This window comes from Canis aureus, chromosome 31 (assembly GCF_053574225.1).
Source record: "Canis aureus isolate CA01 chromosome 31, VMU_Caureus_v.1.0, whole genome shotgun sequence".
Lineage (NCBI taxonomy): Eukaryota > Metazoa > Chordata > Mammalia > Carnivora > Canidae > Canis > Canis aureus.
In genome coordinates, this window is record NC_135641.1 from 10779926 (window position 1) to 10806744 (window position 26819).

At 40.8% G+C, this 26819-nt stretch overlaps 1 protein-coding gene across 1 annotated transcript in view; it reads right to left on the reverse strand.

Annotated features, from left to right (window-relative positions):
- ADCY2 (adenylate cyclase 2) overlaps positions 1-26819 on the reverse strand; it is a 387190-nt gene that overhangs the window by 63075 nt on the left and 297296 nt on the right. The window contains exons 13-16 of the mRNA XM_077879619.1: positions 25719-25788; positions 22758-22855; positions 13745-13829; positions 522-659 (exon numbers count right to left, since the gene is read on the reverse strand). Coding sequence (XP_077735745.1) covers positions 522-659; positions 13745-13829; positions 22758-22855; positions 25719-25788 — 391 coding nt within the window. The remainder of the gene's footprint in view (positions 1-521; positions 660-13744; positions 13830-22757; positions 22856-25718; positions 25789-26819) is intronic.

Here is a 26819-nt window from a genome sequence, read left to right on the forward strand (position 1 = left end):
CATGGCTCCTGTCCCCATCCTATAATAATAAAGAGACCTTTCTGCACAAAAAATGTTTCAAAATGCTTTCTGGACCATTTGCTCCTGGCCCCACATCAGTGTATTCGAATAGCAGCTCATTTTCCAGAAGTGGAAATGGAGCCTGTGGAAATTTAATAAAATCGCACAGCTGGAAAAGTGGGAGCTAAGGGTTGAGATGGGGCCTCTTAAACTCCAGAGCAGGCCACCTCTCCCACTGCCCTCTCTGTATCTAGATGGTTCTGTTATCTTTGGTGAGTGCCCCTGCTGATATTCAGTGTCACCTCTATAAGCCAGCAGGTGGGAGGCTGCTGGAAGCCACTGCCCTCTCTCTTTGCACAAGGCATCCTTTGCCTTCGAGAAGCTGCTGGTGTAGCAGCTGGATGTGGAATTTAATAGGCAGTAACCAGTGTCACCGTGGAGCTATGGCCGAGGTTTGAAAATCCCACTGAGTCAGGCATCGGCAGCTACGAAGGCTGTGCTTGGTGGGAGCCCTGACTCACCATGTTGAACACGGCCATGGTCAGAATGATGGCCGTGGTGAGGACGGTGAGGGAGACCCGCGGCCAGGGCCGGTCGGCGATGATGCCCGACGACTTCAACAGCCACAGGAGAGAGGCGGATGCCTTCTTGCTGCATTGCTGGGAGGAGACAGAAAAGGAAATGCATTGCTGGTTTATGTACTCCCCTGGGTTTCTCTGTGATGTTTAAAACCACCAGAAGCATCAGTATTCTTTGCAGAGCAAATAATAGGCTCTGCTCTCCCGTGGGGGACCCATACCAGGTCACAAACCTTATTAAAATTAGGTTAGCATCACTGTTACAAATAAAGAACAAATTAATTACACTTCTGTGATAAATGTAGAACAGTTTGCATGTCCTTTTAGATAGACCTGAAATTATGTTTTAAGAAAAAATTCTCTGGTAAAGGAAAAATATGTCAGTTAATTAAACCACTCTGGGGGATGTGTTGGGTCTCAGATCCCAGTGATGATAAAGCAAAAATTTAGCTGATCCAGGCAGAAAACACATCAACAGGTAGCTCGTCCTAAGAATACAAATGGACCACAGAGCAGATTGATGCCCCAAAGACAACACTTCATTGTTCTGAGGCGTGTGTCCTGGGGGTGGCTTTACCTCATCTCACCCACGAGGGGCTTCTTGCCACTCGGGGAGGCTCTTTTTTCCAAATTTTTAATTGTGTTTAACATAATTTTTAAAAACACATGACACATTTTCTCTCCTTTCCCCTATAACCCCTTTCACTATAGGGGAAAGGAGAGAAAATGAGTGGGAAATATCAGAGAGGGGGACAGAACATGAGAGACACCTAACTCTGGGAAACAAACAAGGGGTAGTGGAAAGGGAGGTGGGCGGGGGGTCGGGGTGACTGGATAACAGGCACTGAGGGGGGCACTTGACGGATGAGCACTGGGGGTTATATTATACGTGCCAATCGAACTCCAATAAAAAAAATATACAAAAAACCCCCACATCACAGAACATTCTCCCTCTTCATTGTTAAGTACGCGGTTCAGTTGTTACCTTCAGTTGTGTTACCTCTATTCACAGGGTTGTGTAGTGTATCTCTGTGACTTCTGGTCTCGCACCATGGGAAAGTCTATACCCATTGAAGAACTCCCCTCCTCCCTTCCCCTTGCCTCTGACAACCACCAACTCGTTCTCTGTCTCTTACTCTGGGTACCTCGTGAATGTGGAGTCACGCAGTATTTGTCTTATTGTGACCGGCTCATCTCACTCAGCATCATCTCCAGATTCATCCATGTTGTCACATGTGACCAGATTTTCTTTTTATAAGGTTGAATAATACTGCATTATGTATAGACCACATTTGATTTAGCCATTCAACCATGGATGGACACTGTGCTGCTTCTGACTTTGGGCCATGGCGAATAACGTGCCAATGCGCGTGGGTGCTAGAGAAGCTCTTTGGATCCAAGAAGGGACTGAGGCTTTTGCAGAATGGTGGGCAATGTCCCCTCAGCATTTTCAGTGGGCCAGACTCTGCTCTGTGGGATTTCAGTGGATGAGCTCACCTCATCCTGGGGGTCACCTTTCTGGGGAGGAGCCCCTTTGATATGGACTTGTGTCAAGGTGGTGGGGGAACAGAGACGGGGAGAGTTCTAAGGGGTGGATGACAAACTGCCTGTGCCAGGAGTTACTGTACATATTTACAGATGCTCCTAAGAGGACAAGGGTTACATAAAAGTTCTCTAGGGATTTATATTTTAACCTTCATGTCAAAGGGGTGGCCCGATGGCTACATGTTCTGAAAACACCCCCCAAAAGGTTACGATTTCAAAAGTTTTAAAAGAAGGCCAACATACTGTACCTTTCTGACTCATACTACTTAGTTAATAAAATGGTAAATCTGGTGTGACATCCATAAATCTCAAATAGCAAAACCTCAACAGCATGAATAAACAGTTTTATTTCTGTAACTCTTTCACATTGTCTCTCTGCTTTAATGGAAGCATTGCGGTATGCTAAACACTGATACAGCAATTAAACTAGTTTTTTTTTAAGATTTTATTTATTTACTTAGAGAGAGTGTGAGCGGGGTTGGGGGGTGGTGCACAGAGGCAAAAGGAGAGAGCAAATCCCGAGGAGACCCCATATTGAGCACAAGCCGGATGTGGGGCTTGATCCCAGCACCCTGAGATCATGACCTGAGGTGAAATCAAGAGATCCTACAACACAGAATGAGAGGTGGTCAGAACAGTAAGAACCAGCCTGTGGCCCAAGATCAAACCCCTACAGCTGAGAGGCTTTCTGCAGGTTAGCTATCCTCCCTGACTTCTGCTTCCTCATCTCTAAGATGGGGTAGTTATACCTGGCTCCTTGGTCTTCTAAGAGGTTAAAAGCTACATCAGGCACCAGGGGCAGACCTTACAATCCTTAGCTCTTTCTTGTTACATTTATGAAGAAAACATCATACTTCTCAGAGACATTTTAGGGACCAAAAGTCTCTCTCTCTTTTTTTACATTTTATTTACTTATTCATGAGGGACACAGAGAGAGAGGCAGAGACACAGGCAGAGGGAGAAGCAGGCTCCCTGTGGGGAGCCTGATATGGGACTTGATCCCAGGACCTCAGGATTATGCCCTGAGCCAAAGGCAGACGCTCAACCACTGAGCCACCCAGCGCCCCTAAGGACCAAAATCTCTTTGCTCCATATCAATATGAACAAAAAACCCCTCATTTCCCCTCCTTTTCACTACAGGCGAGGCCAGGTGAAGAGAACTGTCATGAAACATGAAAATTGGTAAGCACTGCTGGTGACAAGGACAAGGAAACAGTGGGTGACACAGATGAGCCCCCTGAGCCACGATGCAGGGGTCGGGGGAGACATTCACAGGAGCAGCAGATGCCAACGATGGGGAGCAGAGAAGAAAAGGAGGATCTGATTAAGGAAAAGGAGACCCCTGATTCTACTGCGGCTCTGAATAAAAAGTACCGCCTGGATCCTGATGTGATAATTTGGTTCAGTGTATTCTATTTTGGGTGAAGTATTCAAGTAAAGTCTCTGAGGGAAAAATAAGTTTGTCAAAATTCGCACCATCCTCATGAAAGGTTATAAATAATCCCATCTCATAGAATATTTTGGCATTTATTGAGCCAAAATCAAGAGTTGGATGCTTAAGTGACTGAGCCACCCAGGCGCCCCAGTGTCCTTTTCAAAAATAAAATCTAGAGAAGTAGAGAGAAGTAGGTGTTTCTATTAAGTGAAGTTTAATAACATGAAACACATTTAGAAAAGCTATAAATCTAACGAGAAGTAGCAAATTTTTAGTATTAGAAAAACAAAACTCATCTTAAAATCTTGTCTGAAAAAACATTAAGTTTATCACATAAACACGCATTTTTGTGTATTTGCCTGAAGGAACATCTAGTTTGGCATTTTAATTCCCCAAGGACTGTCTTTTTGAATGGCAGCAACAAGCTGCAGGAATAATTACTTGTAACATTTAGTGCTACAGAGACTGCCATGTGTACTTTGATTCTTTAATTGTACTTGAATTTCTGGCAGAAAGGCTTCTTTATTTCCATCAATCATATTTTACAAAATCAACATGTTTCTTCCATAAGCCCTGAGTGAACTACATTCCTCAGCCATCCATCCACTGTGTGGCACTCACAGCCTGTCCACATTGTGTTATATCTGGCCACAAGGAGAGTTGGTTGAGGATGGTGACCCTATCATACCCATCTTTGTATTCCCAAAGCAGCACAGTGTTGAGCAAAGAGCAGGGACTCAACAAATACTTGCTCAACATGTTCTTTATCTTAACCATGGAATCAAAGGGAAATTTCCAGCAGCCAGAAACACAGGTGCTCACTGCTAAAGGGACTGAAGATGTGAGGTTGGCCTAGGAGTGTTCTGGAACTGGATGCAAGCTATAACACCTGGAGGGTGGGCTTTTGATGCCCATAGGAGGAAAGAAAATGTTGCCTTGGTCTTGCAAAGGATGGGCAGCTGAGACCAAGATCCCTGAATAAAACCAGAAGCCTCAGGGTGCATATCTCTTTTCAAGTAATTATTTTCATTTACTCTGGGTAAAGTTTCAGTATTGGAATGACTGGATCATATGAGCACTGACTAGGGTAGAGAATTGTTGAATCATTATATAGTACACCCAAGATTAATACAACACTGTATGTTAATTATACTTCAACAACAACAACAAAAAAACACAAACAAACAAAACCCCAGAAGCCTCAGGAGACTGTTCCCGCCATGTAGAGTCTAGAAAAACTCCATGCACTAGTTCAGGGAAGTATCAATAAACTTCCAATGATAAATTCTAATTCTAAATACGAGTGATGGGTTTGAAATGTTATATGCTCCATAATGTGAACCTCAAATTGAGGGGTTATTGAGTCAAAGACCAGAGAAAGTCCTTGGAGTTCCTGCTAGCTGATGGAGGACAAATCCCACTGAACATGACCTCAAAATAAAAAAGAAATTATGAACTACATAGGACAACAGGCCATAAGAGGAAGAAACAACAGACACAACAGAAGGTAGAATTAGCACCACAGGATCTTCACATATCATATCAATTTGAAACAGCCTGCAAAATAAGATTAAAATAATCAAAGGTGGATTAGAGTAATAATGAATGAGCATTTAAGAGAAAATAACAGATGTATTTTAAAAACTATCCACAAAGACTCTCAAGGGATGAAAACGAAAATATAGATATTGAAAAACGCAGTAGTTATGCTGAAGAGGGTAGGATGGCTCTGAGGAAATACCTCATAAAACAGCACAGAAAGACAGGGATGAAAAACCACTAAAGGAATCTCGAGTCACAGAAAGGATAATAAAAAGAACCAATACACTTGTAACGAAAGTTTGAGGAAAAAGAAAACAGAAAGACCAGGAAAGAAGCAAAATACATGGAGCCATGGAGAAACAGCTTTGTGGACCTGGAGCAAAAAACGAGCTCTGTGGCTAATGAGACATCCTGACTCTCAAACGGGAAATGAAAGTAAAGCTGTACCTCAACACCAGAAATCACTGGCCCACGACTAACAAAGAGCAAATCTATAAAACAACCAGAGAGAAGATATATTACCTACCAAGAAACAGCAATTAGACTATAGATTTCTCCTTGATATGTTAATATGGAAAATATGGACTAATGTTTTCACAGTATTAGAAAAATTATCACAAACTCTTTCTCAATAAGGAAAGAACAGACCAGTTTTTAAATACAAACGCTGAGTACATGATGCACAGGCTCTCACTGAAAGGATTAAAAAAGAAGGAAACAGTCAACAAAACTAAAAGGCAACCTATGGAATGAGAGAAGATATTTGAAAATGACATATCAGATACAGGGCTAGTATCCAAGATCTGTAAAGAACTTATCAAACTCAATACCCAAAAAACAATCTAGTCAAGAAGTGGGCAGAAGACATGAACAGACATTTTTCCAAAGAAAACCTATACATGGCCAACAGACACATGAAAAAATGCTCAACATCCCTTGTCATCAGGGAAGTATAAATCAAAACCACAATGAGATACCACTTTACACCAGTCAGAATGGCTAAAATTAATAAGACAGGAAACAACAGATGTTGGAGAGGATGTGGAGAAAGGGGAACCCTCTTGCACTGCTGGTGGGAATGTGAACTGGTGGAGCCACTCTTGCTCCAGAGGTTTGGAGGTTTGGAGGTTCCTCGAAGAGTTAAAAATAGAGCTACCCTACGACCCAGCAACTGCACTGCTGGAGATTTACTCCAAAGATAAGGATGTAGTGAAATGCCAGGACACCTGCACCCCAATGTTCACAGCAGCAATATCCACAATAGCCAAATTGTGGAAGGAGCCATGATGTCCTTTGACAGATCAATGGATAGAGAAGATGTGGTCTAGATATACGATGGAATATTACTCAGCCATCAGAAAGGATGCATACCTACCATTTACATTGACATGGATGGAACTAAAGGGTATTATGCCAAGTGAAATAGTCAATCAGAGAAAGACAATTATCATATGGTTTCACTCATACATGGAATATAGGAAATAGTGCAAGGGACCATAAGGGAAATAGGGAAAACTGAATGGGAAGAAATCAGAGAGGGAGACAAACCATGAGAGACTCTTAACTCTGGGAAACAAACTGAGGGTAACTGGAGGGGAAGTGGGGGCAGGGAATGGGGTAACTGAGTGATGGGCATTAAGGAGGGCACGTGATGTGATGAGCACTGGATGTTATATTTTATGTTGGCAAATTGAATTTAAATAAAGAAAAAAATTTAAAACAAAGGGTTAGAAAAGGAACAATCCTTTGGGAATGTGGAGATGGAATCCTGGAGGAAGGAATGATATATTCAGGAAGAAAAGTGAGAAATTGATAAACAAAAATGATGACAACAATGAAAACAATGAATAACAAGAGCAGTTTAAATTTAGAAAAATTTAACCCAAACTCTTTATCTTTCTGTGCTGTTTTATAGGCTATTTACCCAGCTCTCATCTTACCTTCTTCAGCATAATGACAGATCAAGAATCTGATCATCTTATTCCATCTTTCATACTCAGGAATGGAATGGAAGATGGAACAAGAACATCAGATTTGGAGTACAGTATTCTTCAACAATAAGATGGAGCCATTGATGAGCTCTGTTAGTCTTGTGTACATTACACATTTTAAGTTAATTAGTCAAAAGAAAATAATAGGATGCATAACTTCCAAGTCACTATAGGGAATAAAAGAGAATAAATAAATTCCATGGATCCAAGGGGACACAGAAGAGGAGGAAAAATATATAGAAGCAATGAAGATACATGCTGGAATAAAAAAGAAAAAGCAAAGTAAGACTGTCATAGTAATTATAATGCACGTAAGTGTGTTATACTTGACAAGTATACTTGACAGAGACTGTTAGATCAGAGGAAATAACTTGCAACTGGATTTTTTTTTAACCAGAGACACACCTAAAACCCACATACTGACAAGGAAAAGTCAAATACAAAGAAGGAAAAAAAGAAGTCTGGGAAAGTACGAAACACAAAACGCTGCAGAATTATACTGATATTGGAGAAAATAGACTTCAAGGGAAGAAACTCCTGTAGGGTAGAGAGCTTTTCTATCAGCCAGTGTGTGACCTACACACTATGTCCTTCTACAGGACAGACTTCATCCCTGCCGGGAACAGGGTCACTGGGCTGGCATCACATAATCTCTGCTACACACAACAGGGGGCAAACACACTGAGAAGTCTCTTCTGATGCGTGCTAGCATTTTCATTTGCTGTATCTGGCATCCCTGTTCTAAGAGACACTTTTGGGGGTGGTTTTCTTTGTGGTATTTTGGTTAGAGTCACTCTTGTATTTGTTCCAGAGATGTACATCCACTCAGGTAGTCTAGTATTCAATCTGGCCATAATTCTGTACTTATTATTACTCATATTATAATGACAAGCATTATTAATTTATTGCCCCCTGTAATGAAAACGTAAACTTATTCTCCATTTTAGTTTCTACTTGTATGAACTGGAGTGTTTTGGTCATCAAGTAAAATAATATATTTTCTTATTTGAAGGATTCTCATATATGTGAAAACATTTTGCAAAGTATTATTATGAAAGGTGCTTTCTTACTAGAATATTTTAGAGTCTAAATCCACTTGTAAATTAACTTTCCCCTCCCCATCTTACCAAATGTCCTTTGTTTTTTTTAAGATTTTATTTATTTATTCATGAGAGACATACAGAGAGAGGCAGAGACACAGGCAGAGGGAAAAGCAGGCTCCCTGCAGGGAGCCCGATGTGGGACTCGATCCCAGGATCCCGGGATCACACCCTGAGCCAAAGGCAGATGCTCAACTGCTTAGCCACCCAGGCATCCCTTATCAAATTTCCTTTAAAATGGAGCTGTACTTTCCCCAGAATCCAGTTTTAAATAAATTGGGCCAAAAGTTGAATAATGTTTATCAAAACTAGACCAGAGGGAAATACAAATGTGGCTCTCTGTGAGGTGGTCTTGACTTACCTCTGTGATTTTGACCAGTGGATACTTAGCCGTCACTGCAAGGCAACATCCATGCCAGGTATGCCCACGACCATGAACGTGGTCACCTGCTGGTGACTCTCCACACACAGGCTGGCACCTTCCAATTAGTCATAAGGGTCCTAGGGATTGATTCCAACCTCCTTGCTATACTACAGGGCCGGATGTGTACCATCTGTGAGCACCCGTTTCACTAACTGCAGAAAGGGCATTTCCTCCAAGGGATCTCATGAGATGAGCCACAATACATAAAATGCCTAGCAGAGCAAATCATTTTTGATATAATACGGTTATCTGTAAACTGAGATGAGATTAGACGCAGAGCTATTTGTGGGGATCCTGCCTGTCACAGGCCCTTTGCACGGATTCTGAAGGTTCTTACCCAAGAAAGGGAAACCTTTGCTGGTCTTACAGCACTCAAACTGGTGGTCCTGCTCCAAAGTCTTCACTTCCACCATCAAGAAATCAGATTACAAGTCCTTCTTTATCATGGAGGATCTTTATCATGATCATTCTTTATCGTGGAGGAAAACTTTTCCTCTAAGTGACTGGAGTGGAAATTTGCTGAAGCACGTGGTACCTCCAGAGTTTGGCATCTCTCATCCACAAAATGTGGGGCTGGACAAGGTTATCTCTGGGTTCCCTGTCTGCTCTCAAGTTTTACCAATCTGAAATGCTAACCGGCATCTGCTGTAGATGCAAGTGCCTCATGAAGGCGCTGACACGGCAGTGCCTGTGGAGACCTGACAAGTGGGGACCCAGGAGAGGCCAGGGTGCCAGTGGCCAGGAGCCCAGCAGTGCTGGCAGCAGGGGTTGGTGGCTGGGGCTGAATTCAGAGCCACACATTCAGAAAAAGTCAACCCGGGTGAGAATGAGGGCAAGACATTTTCTGCACAGCAGTGCCAGGAGGCTGCCTTTGGGTGCAACCCAACGTTCCTTCAAGCTTAAGGAGATTAAATATTTATCTTGTATTTCAAGTGCTGGAAGTACTACAATGAACACAACAGGGCTGAAGCGAACTCGCTGGTGATCTTTCCATCTAAAGGATCACAAAAAATAATATAAGATGAGAAGCCCGACCAGCAGGTATGAGGGAAGTTGGTGACAAAGGTGGGCTCTGCCAAATTGGTTTGGGAAGGCCGGGAGGTTATTTCAAACTGAGGAGACAACTCAAAGCACATCAGAATCAAAGAATCGAAGCATGGGTGAGAAGGCATTTCACTGTGGCAAGAAGATGGTCACCCACTCACCAGTGCTTCACACATCTATCTACCTGCAGAACCTGTGCCCACGCCAGGCCACCTGGAGAAGGGAAGATCCCTGTGGCACTCGGGGACGCCTAACTGGCCGGGTGGTGGTGCTGGGGAGGCCGCGGAGGGGCTGCGTGGAGCGGGATGAGTGCACACAGTGGAGGGGAGCCTCACCGAGATGCCTTTAGTCCAGTAGTGCTTCCTTCATGCATGCTTTTTTTTTTTTATCTTATTTATTTATTCATTCATGATAGACATAGAGAGAGAGAGAGAGAGAGGCAGAGACACAGGTAAAGGGAGAAGCAGACTCCATGCCAGGATCCTGATGCGGGACTCGATCCTGGGACTCCAGGACCATGCCCTGGGCCAAAGGCAGGCTCCGAACCGCTGAGCCACCCGGGAATCCCCTGATTTGTTTGTTTGTTTGTTTTTTTAAAGATTTTATTTACTTATTCATGAGAGACACAGAGAGAGGCAGAGACACAGGCAGAGGGAGAAGCAGGCTCCCTGCAGGGAGCCCAATGCAGGACTCAATCCCAGGACCCTGGGATCCTGACCTGAGCTAAAAACAGACGCTCAACCACTGAGCCACCCAGGTGCCCCCACGCATGCTATTACATGCATTCCTGTGGGCAGCATTCTGCTGGATTCACTGGGAGACAAAAGTCAGTGTGGGAAACAATTCTTATCTCAGAAAAAAACTACTCTATGTAGGGGAAACAACAGTCACACTCACCAGAAAAATTAAAAAAAAAAAAGAGGGGGAGTCAACTAAGTTGTTACATAATCAAGTGCTAAATTATATGGCACAGATCCTAAGTCCCACAGCACTCAACAGAAGCGCCCACTGCAGGGGCTGGTGGGCTTCTGAAAAAGGTTCTAGAAGGCAAGCAGTTGCAGGACCCACCCACAGAGTGAAGTAGGCAACAGGCAACAGGCGGCAGAGGTAGTGCTGGGGAGCCACTAGTGCAGTGAGGGCGGGAGCGAGGGGCAGAGAGGGGTGCGCTCTGGGCTTCTCATAATAGGAACAGTGGCAACAAGTAAGTTCCCAGACTTTTTTATCAGACTGAACAAGTATCTGATTTTTCTACCAAAAGGAAAACAGAACAAAACAAAAAAACAACCCTGCATTTCATGATCACTCTTATTTTTTGCCCATCTTAACGTGTCTCTACTTTTTTATCAAATCCCGCTGTACCAAATGACCAGGTAGTAGCAGATCCTTTTTGTGCAACACAATGGGACAAAAGTCAAGCTCTTGGAAAGAAAATGTTAGAGTTATCTTTTCTCTCTCTCTCTCTTTTTAAAGATTTTATTTATTTATTCATGAGAGGTACAGAGAGAGGCAGAGACACAGGCAGAGGGAGAAGCAGGCTCCTTGCGGGGAGCCGGAGAAGTGGTACTCGATCCTGGGACTTCAGGATCATGCGCTGGACAAAGGCAGACGCTCAACCACTGAGCCACCCAGGCATCCCAGGGTTACGTTTTCTCAACCTCTTTTATCAAAGAATGTTACTTGAATTCTTCCTGCAGGGAGTTTAGTACCAGCAATATTACCACAGTGTTGCTTCTGGCATTTACGTTAACATATGGTAATGGAAGGATATGAAGGATATCAATATTTCAGGGATATTAAGTACTCTTTCATAAACTCAGTATTTAATCCAAAGAGAAATGCAAAACATGGTAACACTTCATATAATTGGTAGGGTTTCAAGAGGTCAGGGAATGAGCAGTTAGGATGTCAGGATTCTTCTCCATGACCGCTAGGATTATCTGTGACACATGTTCACTTTTGACTGAATTTGGAGGACAGAATAGAAAGCACATTGAAAGCCTTTTTAGACTGGTTGTGCCTTCATTTGATGGATATTGATGGTTAGAAAAAAGTCCTTACAGAATTGTTTACACAGTACAAAGAACCTCTTATAGGAATGAGAAGAGTTCCTTTTTGAATTTTACCAGTTACCTCTTGACCAAGGATTACAGCTGGCCACTGGTGGGGATGGAGGGAGCCTCATTCACTGATCCTACCAATTCAAGTTCAGAAAGAAAGCTGTCCTTAAGGACACCTGGGTGGCTCAATGGTTGAGCATCTGCCTGTGGCTCAGGGTGTGATCCCGGGATCCCCGGGATTGAGTCCGGCATGGGGTTCCCCGCAGGGACCCTGCTTCTCCCTCTGCCTGTGTCTCTGCCTCTCTCTCTGTGTCTCCCATGAATAAATAAATAAAATCTTTAAAAAAAGAAAGAAAGACGTCCTCAAGCCTAGTCTTCCTGACCACTTTGGCAAAATCCAGGCTTCTTTTGAGGGGGAGGCAGGCACCAATTCATTCCCAGAACTGAAATTTGCGCTTTGAGACAACGCAGAGTTACAGACTCCCTTGCATCTGGTGTGTGGGTGTCAGGGTCTTAGGAAGCCCCTGGGAAGGGGAGGAAGCAGGCATCGTGGGTGTGGGATCCTGACGGCCCGGAAGCACCAGAGAATGGGCCTGGGAGAGACGAGGAGTCCTGGCAGGTTGGTGGGATTCTATCCAGGCTGAGAGGAGAGATATTACATAAGACAAAAGCATTCTCTCAAAGGCAGCAAAGTTGCTCTGGAGATTCTCTTTCCAGCTCCCACTTCTCTGTTTCTTTTCGATAGCAACTTAGTGGAAAGAAAAAGTCAGCTTGAAACCTTAAAAATATACTGTTTCCCCCACCCTGAAGACTGGATTCCTTGGAACAGAAAATGAGAAACGGGGCCCGTTAGACACAATGGTAGAAGCTGCCGTCAGCCGAACAGGACTTGGGTTTCCAGTGGGACCCCACAAAGGATAGCTCCTTTTCTGAAAACCTGAGAAGGGGGCTGCAGAAGTTTTCTGAGGGCCAGGAAAACAGAGTGGAGCCCATGTGTTTTTCCACCTAAGGAACATGTGAACATGGAAAACCAGACTTCTTTGTATATTAAGTATTTTAGAAACTTGACACCAATTCCCATGGGGCAATATTTATACCCTATAGTTTTTCAGGGGATTTTTAAGAAACCTGAGATGCCGTGTGTGCATTCCAGGAAATCTGAAACCACAGTGCCAGTTTTGGAAGAGTTTCCAGTCCAATTTGAAACGTCTAAATTATGATATAGCAAACAAACCCCACATTAATTTGCAAAGGTACACAGCAGAGATGGTATAGAGCATCCGTTGTTGAGAGGCAGAGACATACACTGAAATCTTAATGCTTTTTGGCAAAAAGATTTCAACCCATCAGACTAGACTGTACCTGATGCTTGAGAGCTGGCTCAGGGTGACCTCTCTTGTTTCCACACATCTCCAATGAACAAGATAAAGCACTGACTATCTTTTTGGACTTCCATCTCATTGTTGGCTTCCTTATGATGTTCTCATGGAGTTACTTGCTTTGACTCAAGAATACACTTAGATTTGATTCTTACATCCTGAACTAGCACTTGAACCATAACAGCTTGCAGTGATTGGTTTAAATTAAAACACTCACCAAATGTATTTTTACATTTGCTATTTTCATATGTTCCAAAATTTTATGTCTTGAAAGTGGATATAAAAGACATATTGGTTTAAATTTCAATTCCCTTGTATGTGAAAAGCCTCCTATTATACTAGTGCTTACTGCTATAAATACTCTGAAAAGTCAGAGAGGATACAACGTGATGACAGAAATAAATAAACATGAATATAGGTTTATGGTGTGACATACAACACTTGAAATAATCTTCAAACTAGTGTCTTAGCTGTGCACAATCCGCCTCAGTTGATATTCTGGGCTGCTGACATGAAGGGTGCATGTTGCTTTACCGGGACCTGTAGCTCTTAAAAGGGTAAATCAACAAGCTCCCCTGCATCCAGCAAAAAAACAGTTTTCACTCAAAGAGCACAGTTTTCAAGTAAGTTCCGAATTTGAAATACCTACCAAAAGCTGTCCAGCAAAGCAGATGAAAAGGATAAAGGCGAGCAGGAGAAATGCAGCTCCAAAGGAGATCCCCAGAATCGATGTTCTATCCGGAAACAAAAAGGAACAGGTTAGTGTGGGGGTAGTTTCCATTATCCTGGAAAGCCATCAGTAATACTTTGGGCTTAATTAGGACTTAATTTAATGAGGACTTCTTTCCTCATTCAGTTTTTGAGAAATGAAAATGGAGCTAAAACCAACAATACGTCCATAGAACAATGTGTCCACGACTGTGTCTGGTCAACTTGCTGGTTCCCCAAAATTGCCCTACAAGTACCAGGTCATTGTGAAAGCAAAATAATCTTTTTCTGGCTCTCCTATGCAACTAGCACTTCAATGCCTGCACGTGGCCCCTTCCCTGCCACTGATGTCCTGGCAGCTGCTGCCCTTGAAGACCTCCTGGCCCTTCCTTACATCTGCTCACTTAGGGAGACACTAAGTCCTTACCCTCCCCAGTACAATCCAGCCAGATTCACCTTCTCTCAGCAATCATGCAGCTAAATGTTTACTGAGGTTCCCTAAAGATTTCAGGGACCATTCTTACCCCAAGCTGATGAACATGCAAACTTCTTCCTATGATCATGTGAAAAATTAAGTTACAATTCTGCTACTGACAGGTTGAAGGTAGATAAGAGCGTTTATAAGAATTGTATGCCTCTTTGAGACATCCTTTTTTATTTTTATTTTTTAAATATTTATTTATTTATTTGAGAGAGAGAGCGAGAGAGAGCGAGAATATGAATATGAATCCCAAGCAGATTCCCCACTGAGCACAGAGCCCAATGCAGGGCTCGATCTCACGTCCCTGATACCATGACCCGAGCCGAAATCGAGAAGTGGATGCCTAACCAACGGAACCACTTGGGTGTCTAGAGACATCCTTTAAATCATTAAAAAGTTCAAAGCCTCTTTAAAACCTCATTTAATCCAAGAAGAGAAGTGTTCAGGGGTATTAAAAGAGCCGAACCACAATGAATAATCAAAGCTGAAATTCAAATGAGACATCTAAGGAGACATCAGGTGGTATCTCAGACTGCAAGAGACCCTCCAGTCAATGAGTTTGGCCAGAGATACTGAGGAGACAGAAGGACTGGTACAGAGAACAGAGCATCAACACTCTGAATATCGATGCACAGAAGGCTCAGAAGCAACTCAGAAATGCGTGTGCACAGCTGTGAGCCCACAGGGAAGGAAACAAAGCAGATAACCAGTGAACAGAGCAACCCCCCCACCCCCATTGCCATCATGATGGGAAGGCTCCACTCAGCTCACACTATCAAATACCTCCTCTATTAGGAACAGTCAACAAAAGTTTGACTTCAAAACAAAACCTGAGCCTGACTTGATGACGCCCTGGGCACTGAGCTGTCTCCTAAGGTGATGCACAGTGATTTCAAATACCTGGCCAGATAATGACATCTGTTCACATTTTTTTTAGTAACAGTTAAGTCTGTAATAGAAGGATGTATATACACCAAATATATCTAGTCCCATACAAGGCTGTAATGACAGAGATAAGTAAGATGTACTTGTTTTGAGCTGCTTACAGCGCAGGAGGGGTAAGCACCCTATGTCCTTACATGCCCCCCTCCACCCCTCCAAGAATATCTTGCTTTCAGACAGCACTCCAGTCCTCAGCCCATCCTTGGTCAGAAGCCACCAGTCTTGCATCTCCCCAACACATTATCTGGGAGCCTCCTGCTTAGCCAGGCAGTGTGGTGGGAGGGGAGTGTGAAACAGCACCTCAGAAGAATGGAGGCCCCTTGGCACTCCTGTGACTGAAGAGGGACACAGTAACTCATCTGCTGAATTTGGGTTTGCCATCTTTCACATCCATCTTTACAGGAGAGGCTCAAATGGGCTTTCTTTGATTCTGTGCTGACCTGGTTCCTTTCTGATTTCAAGGTAATGTCAGCTTCATAAGGCTGAGTTCAGAAACATTACATCTTTTTCTTTGGTCGGAAACTGTTTAAATAACACATAAATGATCTCTTCTAGAAGGTTTGGTAAACGTCAGCTGTAAAACTGTCTGATGATAGTGATGGTGATAATGTTGATGATGATGGTGGTGGTTGACGATGAAGGTGATGATGGTGACGGGTGATGGTGATGACATTAATGGTGTGACCATGATGGTGATCATGATGATGATCCTGGTGATGGCATGATGATACAAGATGGTGATGATAAGAAGATAGATTACTTTCTGCCAAGTACTGTTCTAAAGGCTTCATATGTATAAACCACTAAATCATCATAAAAGTCATGGATAGTAGTTACTATCATTACCTCGTTTTACCAAGGAGAAACAGTGGCCCAGAGAAGCTGATATAATTGTCTAAGTCATATCTCTATGAGGTGGTGTGGTCAGGACTTACGCCCTTTCAGTTGTATTCCTGATCCAGATTCTGTTTTTCGGAGTAGACAAATCACATTTCTACCTTGTTTACTGTCTCTATTCCTTCAGTCAATCTTGATAATTTTCCTGGAAAACTGTTTCATTTAGATTTTCAGATGTAAAATATTCTACATAATATTCTTTTTTAATTTCAAAAGTCTCCATTTTTGAAGCATAATTTTCTTGATTTTAATGTTCTTTTTCCTTTTCTCTCTACATCAGACTTTTGAAGCTGTTCATGGTTGTTGATCTTCACAGTGAATGAGCTTTTGGTTTATTATTAAGGTCTATGCTTTCTGATAGTTTTCTATATAATTAGTTTCTGATTTAAATTTTAACAATTGCTTCCTCCTTCTTTACACAAACTTATATTACTTTTTCCTTGACAGCTATTTATTGCCAATCTTTTGCATTTTCTAATAAATGCATTTAAGGGCATAAATATTCCTTTAACTACTGCTTTAGCCAAATCCTATAGCTTTTGATTTGTAGTTACTTACTGTCATTCTTCTCCAAAAAGCCTCTAATTTCAATTTCCATTTCCTTTTAATAGAAAAGTTATTCAGAAGTCTAATTTATAAATTCCACAAGGAGATTATTTTTGGTCTGTCCCTGCTATTTCTAATTTCATTAGATTTTATCAGAGAGTGCGGTTTCTATTATTTCTACTTTGACAATTTACTTTTCTTCTAGGGTGTGATGAGCACAATCTACTTCTATTATAGCTTATAGATTTCTTAAAATGTTATGTATTTCCTTTCACTGGTAACAAAGCATATTCCCTAAATATGTCTATTGTGAGAGCCGGATGAGTTAGTCAAGTTCCCAGTGGGCTGACTTAATGGTTCAATTTGGTCTGTCAATTTTAGAATGCATTACTATTTCCGGTGAGGCTTGTGGGTTTGCCAATATATCTGAACAATCTAATAGTTTTTCTTTATTTATTTCAAAGAGATGCTGGAGTAACCGAAGATTTATGACTATTAAGTTTTCTTGGTGACTGTACCATTATTACAAGGCTTTCTTTTTCTTGTGCTGAATATCTTCCACTTGATTCCATGTCGTCAGAAAATTTTATTCCCACAGCTTTCTTTTTTCCTGTAAGCTGTTTCCCAGAATAGCTGTTTTCCATCCTTTATTTTCAACCTTTCTTGTCTTTTAATTTTGGAAATCTCCTGTACCTAATACAGAGGTGGCCTTTGGTTTTAGCCTCAATCTTTGAGCCTCTTTTCATGGATAGGACATTTTAATCCACTCACAATTATGCAATTTGGCAATATTTGACCAAATCCTTCCTTTTTATTTTCTTAAAATGCTCCATAGAATTCACAAAGAAATCACCACAAATATAGGAGGTTTTCTTTGTAAGAAGGTTTAAAAAAACAAATTTAATAAATTTAATAAACACCCATTAAAATTTTCTATCTCATTACATGTCCACTTGGGTAGGGTTGTTTTCAAGGAATTTACCCATTTTATGTAAATTGTAAATCTTTTTGGTCTGGAGTAATTTGTAATATTCCATATTTATCCCAGCAATGTCTACAGTGAATCCTCTTTTATTCCTCATGTCATTAGTCTGGGTGCTCTGTGATTATCTCTTTCTTGATCAGTCTTGCTAGTAGTGGTTTAGGAATTTTAAAACTTTTTCTTTTTTTCTTTTCTTTTTTTTTTTTTTGGAATTTTTAAACTTTTTCAAAGAACCTGCTTGTGTTTTATTAATTTTCTGTATTGGTTGTTTTCTATTTTATAGATGTATTCCATCTTTAGTATTTATTCCCATATACTTGATTTGCTCATCTTTTTCTGGCTTCCTAGGTCAAAACTTAGACAAGTTTTAACCCTTTCTTCTTTTCTAATATAAGCATCCTAAAGCTACAAATTTCTCTCTAAATTAGTGCTTTAAGCTACATTCCACACCTTTGGGTAGGTTATATTTTGATGTCTAAGATATTTTCTAATTTCTCTCATGATTTTTTGGCTCAGAGTTATTCAAAGGTATATAGTCTAATACTGAAATATCTGGGGATACTTCAGATATTCTATTCTTCCTCATTTCTATTTTGATTGTGGTATGGTTCAGTATCACAGTGTAAGATTTTTTTTTATCTTTTCAAATTTATTTCAATCTTTTCAAATTTGTCAAGATGCTTTTATGGCCTGGCATATATTTTGGCCATGTTCCACGTGCAGTTTAAAATCACATGTATTTTACAGCTGGGTTCATGTTCTGGGAATGTCAGTTTCAAGAAGAAATAATCTTTCTCATATTTGCTATATCCTTATTTACATGGTAAGGTTTGTAAAAGGGATATTAAAAGTCTAATTGTGACTACAGATTTATCAAACTCTGATTTTTTTTTTTTTAAAGATTTTATTTATTTATTCATGATAGTCACAGAGAGAGAGAGAGAGAGGCAGAGACACAGGCAGAGGGAGAAGCGGGCTCCATGCACCGGGAGCCCGACGTGGGATTCGATCCCGAGTCTCCAGGATCGCGCCCTGGGCCAAAGGCAGGCGCCAAACCGCTGCGCCACCCAGGGATCCCCAAACTCTTTGATTTTAACATTTTTTTCCTTTTATGTATGTCATAGCTGTTTTAGGCATTCTGCACATTTCATAATTCTATGCTTTCTGATGATTTGCCCTCATTATTCAATGTCTATGTCTCTATTAATACTTCTTTCCCTCATGTCTACTTTGCTATTACTACATGTGCAGTAGCCTTCTCATGTTGTTTAGATGATACATATTTTCTATCCTTCAAGTTCCATCCCAAATGCCTTTTGTATTTAAAATGCATCCCTTGGGGGTGTCTGGGTGGCTCAGTCAGTTAAACATCTGCCTTCAGCTCAGGTCACGATCCCAGGGTCCTGGTGGGCGGGGGGCGCGTTTGGTCCCTGCTCAGTGGGGAGCCTGCTTCTCCTTCTCCCTCTTCCTTGGACTTGTGCTCTCTCTCTCGGAAATAAATAAAATCTTAAAAAAAAAAAATAAAATGCATCCCTTGTGCTGTTGATAATGCAGCTATAAAAATCACAGTGCATGTGTCCCTTTGAATCAATATTTTTGTGTCCTTTGGGTAAATAGTAGTGCAATTGCTGGGTCATAGGGTTATTCTATTTTTAACTTTTTGAGGAACTTCCATACTGTGTTGCAGAGTGGCTACACCCATTTGCATTCCCACCAACAGTGTAAGATAGTTATGAAAAGAGCCCAAATGTCCATCAACTGATGGATGAACAAAGAAAATATGGTATATATATATATATATATATATACCATATATATATACCATATATTTCATATATACCATAGAAAATATGGTGTATATATATATATATATGGTATATATATATATATATATTCACACACACACAGTGGAATATTACTCAGCCATCAGAAAAATGAAATCTTGCCATTTGCAACAACTTGGATGGAACTAGAGAGTATTATGCTAAGTGAAATAAATCAGTCAGAGAAAGAAAAATACCATATGAATTCACTCATATGTGGAGTTTAAGAAACAAAAGAGATGAACATAGGGGAAGGAAGGGAAAATAAAACAAGATACAAACAGAAAGGGAGGCAAAGCATAAGAGCCTCTTACCTATAGCAAACAAACTGAGGGTTGCTGGAGGGGTGGTGAGTGGGGAGATGGGGTACCTGGGTAATGAGCATTAAGGAGGGCATATGATGTGCTTGATGAACACTGGGTGTTATATGCACTGATGAATCACTAAATTCTACCCCTGAAACTAATACTACACTATATCTTAACTAAATTGAATTTAAATACTAAAAAAAGTAAGCAATGACAAACTATCAGACATGACTCAGGAAGAAACAGAAAATCTGAATAGACCTATAAAAGAGATTGAATCGGAAATTGAAATAAAACCCAAACCAAAAATTACTTGCAAAGAGAAGCTCACACACAAATGGCTTCACTGGTGAATTCTACAAAACAGGTAAAGAAGAATTTCTACTACTTTTTTACAAACTCTTCCAGAAAATGAAAAGGATAGAATAGTTCCTAACTGATTATATAAGGCCAGTATCACCCTCAAACCAACACCAGACAAAGATATCACAAGAAAATAAAACTGAGACGAACATCTCCTATAAATACAGATACAAGAACCTTGACAAAGTATTAGGAAACCAAATCTAGTCACATATAAAAAAGATTATATAACATGACAAAGTGGGATTTATCTGAGAAATGCAAGGTTGGTTTAATATCTGAAAATCAACTAATGTATAATACACTACATTAATAAAAAGAAACCCACTTGATCATCTCAATAGCTGTAGAATCTGACACCCTTTTATTATAAAGGCACTCAACAAACTAAGATTAAAAGGGGATTTCCTTGATCCTAATAAAGGCCCATATGAAAAAAATCCACAGGTCACATTATATTTCATGATAAAATATTGAGTGTTTTCCTCCTGAGATCATGAACAAGAATGTACACGCGTTGTGGCTACTTCTATTGAAATTATGCTGCAGTTATTAGTCAGGGAAATTAGGCAAGAAGTTGCAATAAAAGGCATCACATTGGAAAGGAAGTCAAAATTATCTGTATTGGTAGCTGATATGATTGTGTATATAGAACATTATGTCACAACCTGAGATTCAGACCATGAGTGGCTCAAACCTGTGGCTGTCCAGTGCTCAAGTACATAGTACACTGGCATTCAAATGGATGTACCTCTTATCCCAGGGAACAAGAAATATCATGAGGTAAAGTAATGGTTGGCCAAAAGCTCTTAATTATAACCATTTATCCTTCCTGCTCTATCAAAACTATGCTCTGGCTCATTAAGCATACCAAGATGTTTGTGTAACACAATCAATTTTAATTAACATTCTAGTTGCAAAGCTGTTTCTTTTTAATGCACAAGCATAATTGATTTATATGCTCACTGAAGAGCAAACTTGACTCTTCCCTGTCACGAGGCGAGAAGAATTACACTTTTTAGTGATAATTTTTGACATTGGCACTTTAATCAAGTGTACAGTTAAACAGTGTATGGAAAAGGCTGATTTTAGACAAGGTCTTTTCTCCTTTCTGTGTTTTTCCCCTGGTCAATGTACTTACAAGTGGTCCTGACATGGATGAGGAAGCACTTCTGCAGACAGGAAAAATCCAGCACAACCATACACTATCCCCCAAATGTCTGAAAGTTGTATTAATTATAAACCATTTCTGGGGGTTAATAATGGTATCTTTTTTTTTTTCAAAAAGAGTTTATTTATTCATGTGAGACAGAGAGAGGCAGAGACACAGGCAGAGGGAGAAGCAGGTTACCTGTGGGGAGCCTGATGCAGGACTTGATCCTGGGACCCCAGGATCATGACCTGACCAGAAGGCAGATGCTCAATCACTGAGCCCCTGAGGTGTCCCTAATAATGGTATCTCTGGAATTCTTTTTAATGTGATAACTTCCATGTCCCTCCTCCCTCTCTGTCCTTACTTCCTTCTCCCATCAATGCTCTGTTCACACCTATTACGTGGTATTCAGCAAGGATGGTAAGAACTCAGAGAAGAGTGCTTTTCTTTTAACTATTACGTTAGCATGCAGGAATTAAAATCCCCTTGTCTCTCTCAAGTGACAGTGGCAGACCCTCAAAATGAAAGGGAATTTGGTAAAAAAATAAAAACCAAAAGCTGAAAAGGACAAAAGGCATTTAAATGCCCATTGCCATTACAGATCCCTGTAGCCTTTCTCTGCTAACAGGACTTGGGAGCTTTGGGGTGTTCTGGCCCCTTTGGACATCCTGGGAAAAGGGAGAAGGAATTATATTTGGCAGAGTAAAAAGCTTCTACTCCACAGCAACAGTAAGGGCTGAGGTTTTGAAGTTTTAGATATATCCCCTCAGAAGGTTCACAGTCTTTTCTTTTTACACTCATTTCTTAGGTGAGCTCATCCCATCCAGTGGGTTTAAATACTGCCCATGTGCTGGCTGTTCCAGATCATGACTCCACGCCCAGCTCCTCCACGAAGCCTGCACACCCTCCCTCTGTGAAGCTCCACTGCTTGGATGTGTAAGATACCGACACAAGTCTTTGATGCCTAGGACTGAGCCCTGGATTCATGTCTTGCCCTGCCCCGCTCCTTCCCCAGGATTCTCCCTCCCTGTAAATAGCAACTCCATTTTCCCAATTGCTCAGGCCCTCTTTCAGACAAACTCTTCCCCTTACTGTTCCTTTCAGGGTCATGAAGTCCTCTATTAGTTATTCATGCACCCATTCATTCATTCATTCATTCATTCACTTCTTAGTCATTTTTCTCCCTTTTCCAAAAAACAGGAGGCAGTTTTCCCAAAGGAAAACAAACAAGACTGGAGATCAACTCATTAAAAAAGAAATGAGAAGTGAAAAGCGTTATTATCCCAATGAAAAAATAAGAGCTGCTTAACTTTGCAGATACTGACTTAACTGCCCCTCTCCCATGTCATAGAACCTTCTGTTTAGCAATCCACCCCCTGTCATTATCCTTTAGTATAAGTGGGTTCCAGGAGAGAAGTACACCCGGTGAGGGTCCCAGCAGAGACGCACAGGTACTTACTTTGGTAATACCAGAATCTGTACAATAAAGATGCAGAAGAATATGAGACAGGCGCAGGTGACGTAGTACTTAAACGCTGGCAGTGCAGTGGCTCGGTACTAAAGGGACAAGAAGGGAACCATGAGTGCCGTTCCCTAAGACAGGGGCTGAAACCATCAGCCAGTGGCCAACCTGTACATGCATCACATTCATAAGTGGCCAAAAAAACCAAAAACTAAAAAACAAAAAAACCCCAAGCTAAGGACAATGGCTATTCATCACTGGCAATGAGTACTTCCTCCCTCCAAATAGGCCATGAAAGAGTTTCTTCCCCAAACCAGGATTTTTGAGTCTAACTGTTCAGAAACCCATTTCACAGCAACTGGATCACGCCAGCAAGGAGAGAGTGGCTGACCAGAGGGACGAGTGAGTAAAGTGACAGCAGGACTGTGAGCCTCGCAGGGTCCTGGTCCCCTTGTGGATCTCACGGCCACAGCTGTGTGGGGAAAGCAAATGACTATCCATATATTTTACGTTTGAAGAGTATTTTGGAGATGCAATTTCCTCACCTTATTTATTTAATTTAGTCCTGTTTGTTATTATTCATCTCAATGCTACTTTGAGGTATCAAGGAAGTTTGTAAGACAGAGCAGGCCAGTGGGCTTAGTTCTAGGTCTACGATCATTCCATGTGCTCGCCTGGACCTGGCCGATGGACTCTTTCCCTGCAACGAGCAGGTTCACGCAGCTTTTCATAACATCCAGGGCAATACACAGACCAGGGTAGCTGTCACCAGGGGCTGTCCATGCTTGAATCACACAGAAACAAAAGCAGCCAGCCAGCACTGCCCTCACAATGATGGCAATGACCTCTGTCCCTTATGTGACAGGCACTCTAAATGCTTTACATGAACGAACTCATTTAACCCGTACCACAACTGCCTGAGGAATAGTTCAAACTATTATCATCCCTACTTTTGGATGAAGGAACTTCATACCAGAATGATGGATTCACATTCTTAGGAAAACATGGCACATAGGAAAACCTGGGATTTCACCTAGGAGGACTGGCTCCCAAACCCAGACTCCCAAACCAGAAGCTATACTGCCTCCCCAGAGGAGGTTTTATCATAAAACTAAAGGAAGTAACAATTTTTGTGCCCACGCTCTTGAAACCTCCTGACAATACTGACAGGTGGTATTAGCCCTATCTGTGTAGATGGCTGCCCAAATTGTAGGAAGTTATAGTACACATTTCTTGGGTTGAGCCTGCAGGGTTTTAGTGTAAGATGACTGACCTTTGGGGGGGGTTACTGATGTTTCTCTTGTGCTATGTCTTGCTGCCTTCTACCCCTCCTGCTGGCCTGAAGAGCAGGCTGGGATAGGTAGACAGAAAGTGAGCTTAAATCCCAAAGCTATCTAAAATTTGCCTCAAAGTTGGCCTCCACAAATATGTACACCAGGGGAATATCAGCAAAAGCTGCATTTTCCAAGAACGATGGCCTTCTGTTTACCTGAGTATTTTTTGTGTGTGTGAATTTTGTGACTTGATAGCCAGGATAATTTACATGCTGGTGAAGAAGCTATATTCACATATTTGCAGAAATGTGATTACATTCTATTCATTCAACTGCATTCTTATCTTTTACTTTCTTTTGGGCTTTCTGTTGAGATATGAATTGGAATTTCTTCACGGTATTAATAAAGGAATTGGACTTCTATCAAGCAGGAACATTTAACATTAAAACAGTAAGTAACTATCAGTATTTATAATTTTAAAGTTATTCAAGGATAAAATAGCCAATAATGATGATGAATTATAGGAAACATCATTTTGGTAAATGGTCTGTAGTCAAAATGTTGAGTTATAAACAGGGAATTGATCTCATTGAACACTAACACAAAATGAAGTTTGGGTGCAACTATTAAATCCAGCCCTGATGGATTTTGGATATTCTCTTCAATATTCATAAAACAATGCACTGAATTTCCTCAACAGAATTTTAATACCAGTGCTGTGACTTTTGCCATTAATAAAAATAGCTTTTGTTTAAATAAGTCTGTAATTATATAGTTGGATGATAAAAATTATCTCTAACTTGTTCCTTTCTCTAGATCAACACAAAAGGCAAATACAATAAAACTGACTTCTAAGAGTCGTCAGTTTTTTTGGGCAATAATTACTTAATTCATTTTAGCAAATCAATGGTAAGCTGGACATGTAAAGCCCAAATATTGCTTATTTATTTGAGCCTATCATAGCTCTTACTTTAGGGGGGGTCACAATGAGAAAGTATTTAGATAACAAATATTTGAATGTTTGGAAGTTCTTTTTTTCCTAAAGATTTTATTTATTTATTCATGAGAGACACACAGAGAGAGGCAGAGACACAGGCAGAGGGAGAAGCAGGCTCCCCTGTGGGAAGCCTGATGTGGGACTCAATCCCATGACCCCAGGATCACAACCTGAGCCAAAGGCAGACACTCAACCACTGAGCCACCCAGGCATCCCAAAAGTTTGGGGTTTCTAATTCTCCCAAACAGATGTTGAATGTATATCTCATATTTTTGTTAAAAAAAATAAAATGAAAAAAAATAAAATGATTTGTGTAAGGAAACTGCAACTTTATCAGGAAGGATTTTGTTTTCTTTTAAAGACTTTTCTAAGAAAATATGCCATTGGGAAAGCCAGTTACGAGCTCCTGTACCCTCCCTGTGGCCCCGGATCTCAAACCTGTTGCAGTTTCTTTCCCTACCAGGAGGGCTGAGCAGGATGACTGGCCAGAGAGAAACTCGGTCATGAGACACACAGTACAAGAATAAGTGCATGGAAGCATCACAGGACAAGCTGCAAATAGGTCTGATACAGTCAGAGGCAGTGTCAGTGCTGCTTGCTCAAAACAAGAGCACAACTTCATGAAGGGTTTTTTTTTTTTTAAATTCACATTTCAGAAAAAAAGATCAGGGAAAAAATGTAGCTTACTTCTTTTTCTAGTATTTTATTGTAGAACAGGAGTGAGATTCTCTGAATGTCTTCAGACTTGAGCCACTGCCTGGAAATAAAAAGAAAGACAGATATCATAAAACCACACTTCCAACCAATGATCTGAAACTTAAAAAAAATAACATGCATTCTTCTTTCTTTCTTGTAAATCATCCAAAATTGAAGATTTAAAAAATAATACCAAAAAATGGGATATGGAACCGAGGACTAATGGGATGTGCAAATATAATACTCCTATACACGCATGGCCCTCCTTGGAAAATTACTATTACAAACCAGTTGTCATACCAAATTGAAACTCACATTACCCAAATTAAATAAATAGGGAGATAAATCATCAAAAGGATTCATATTCACCAATAAATTTATTCCCTGATGTTTTACTGAAATCACATGGTAGTTTCATCCTCTGAAAAATCTGGTTCATAGAGAAGCACTGCTTTTCTTAGCCTATAGCAAGCAATACATCAGAGCATCAAAACCATTTAGAGTATCCTTCAAATTCTGTGAGAGAAGATCCTGCTTCTTTCACTTACAGAAAATATTTTTATTGTCATGTTTTGCATTTCTATAAAGTAAAATATTTTGCTTGAATGCAGTTTTCAAAAAATGGGTAAAAATGCTAATACAATAAACAATTGGTTCAGACCACTAATGTAGTACATCGAATGCAAACATCAATGCACACAGGTGATATACACAGATTCCCTTAGATGTTGAAAAATAGATAAAAAACTATATGAAGTATGCATTCTCACACACTGACTTTCCGAAATCAGTTTTGAGAAGGCAGTGGAAATAAAGAGCTTAAGGACAAAACTCTTCTCTAGAATGTTGTATACACTGGCAAGTGGAAGAGAGACACCTCGTGAAAGACCCAGCCAACCAGGCATGTGATACCTGGTATGGTCACACACCTGGTAATAAAATAAATGCACATTTGATGACAGAAAGCTGAGTGAAATAGAAAGATACACACTCTCACATTTACAAGCACAGCAATACAAGGAAACACGGAAGTCTGTGTATAGAGAAAAAAAAAATCTAGAAATAAATACCAGCAAAATATATTACTGACTG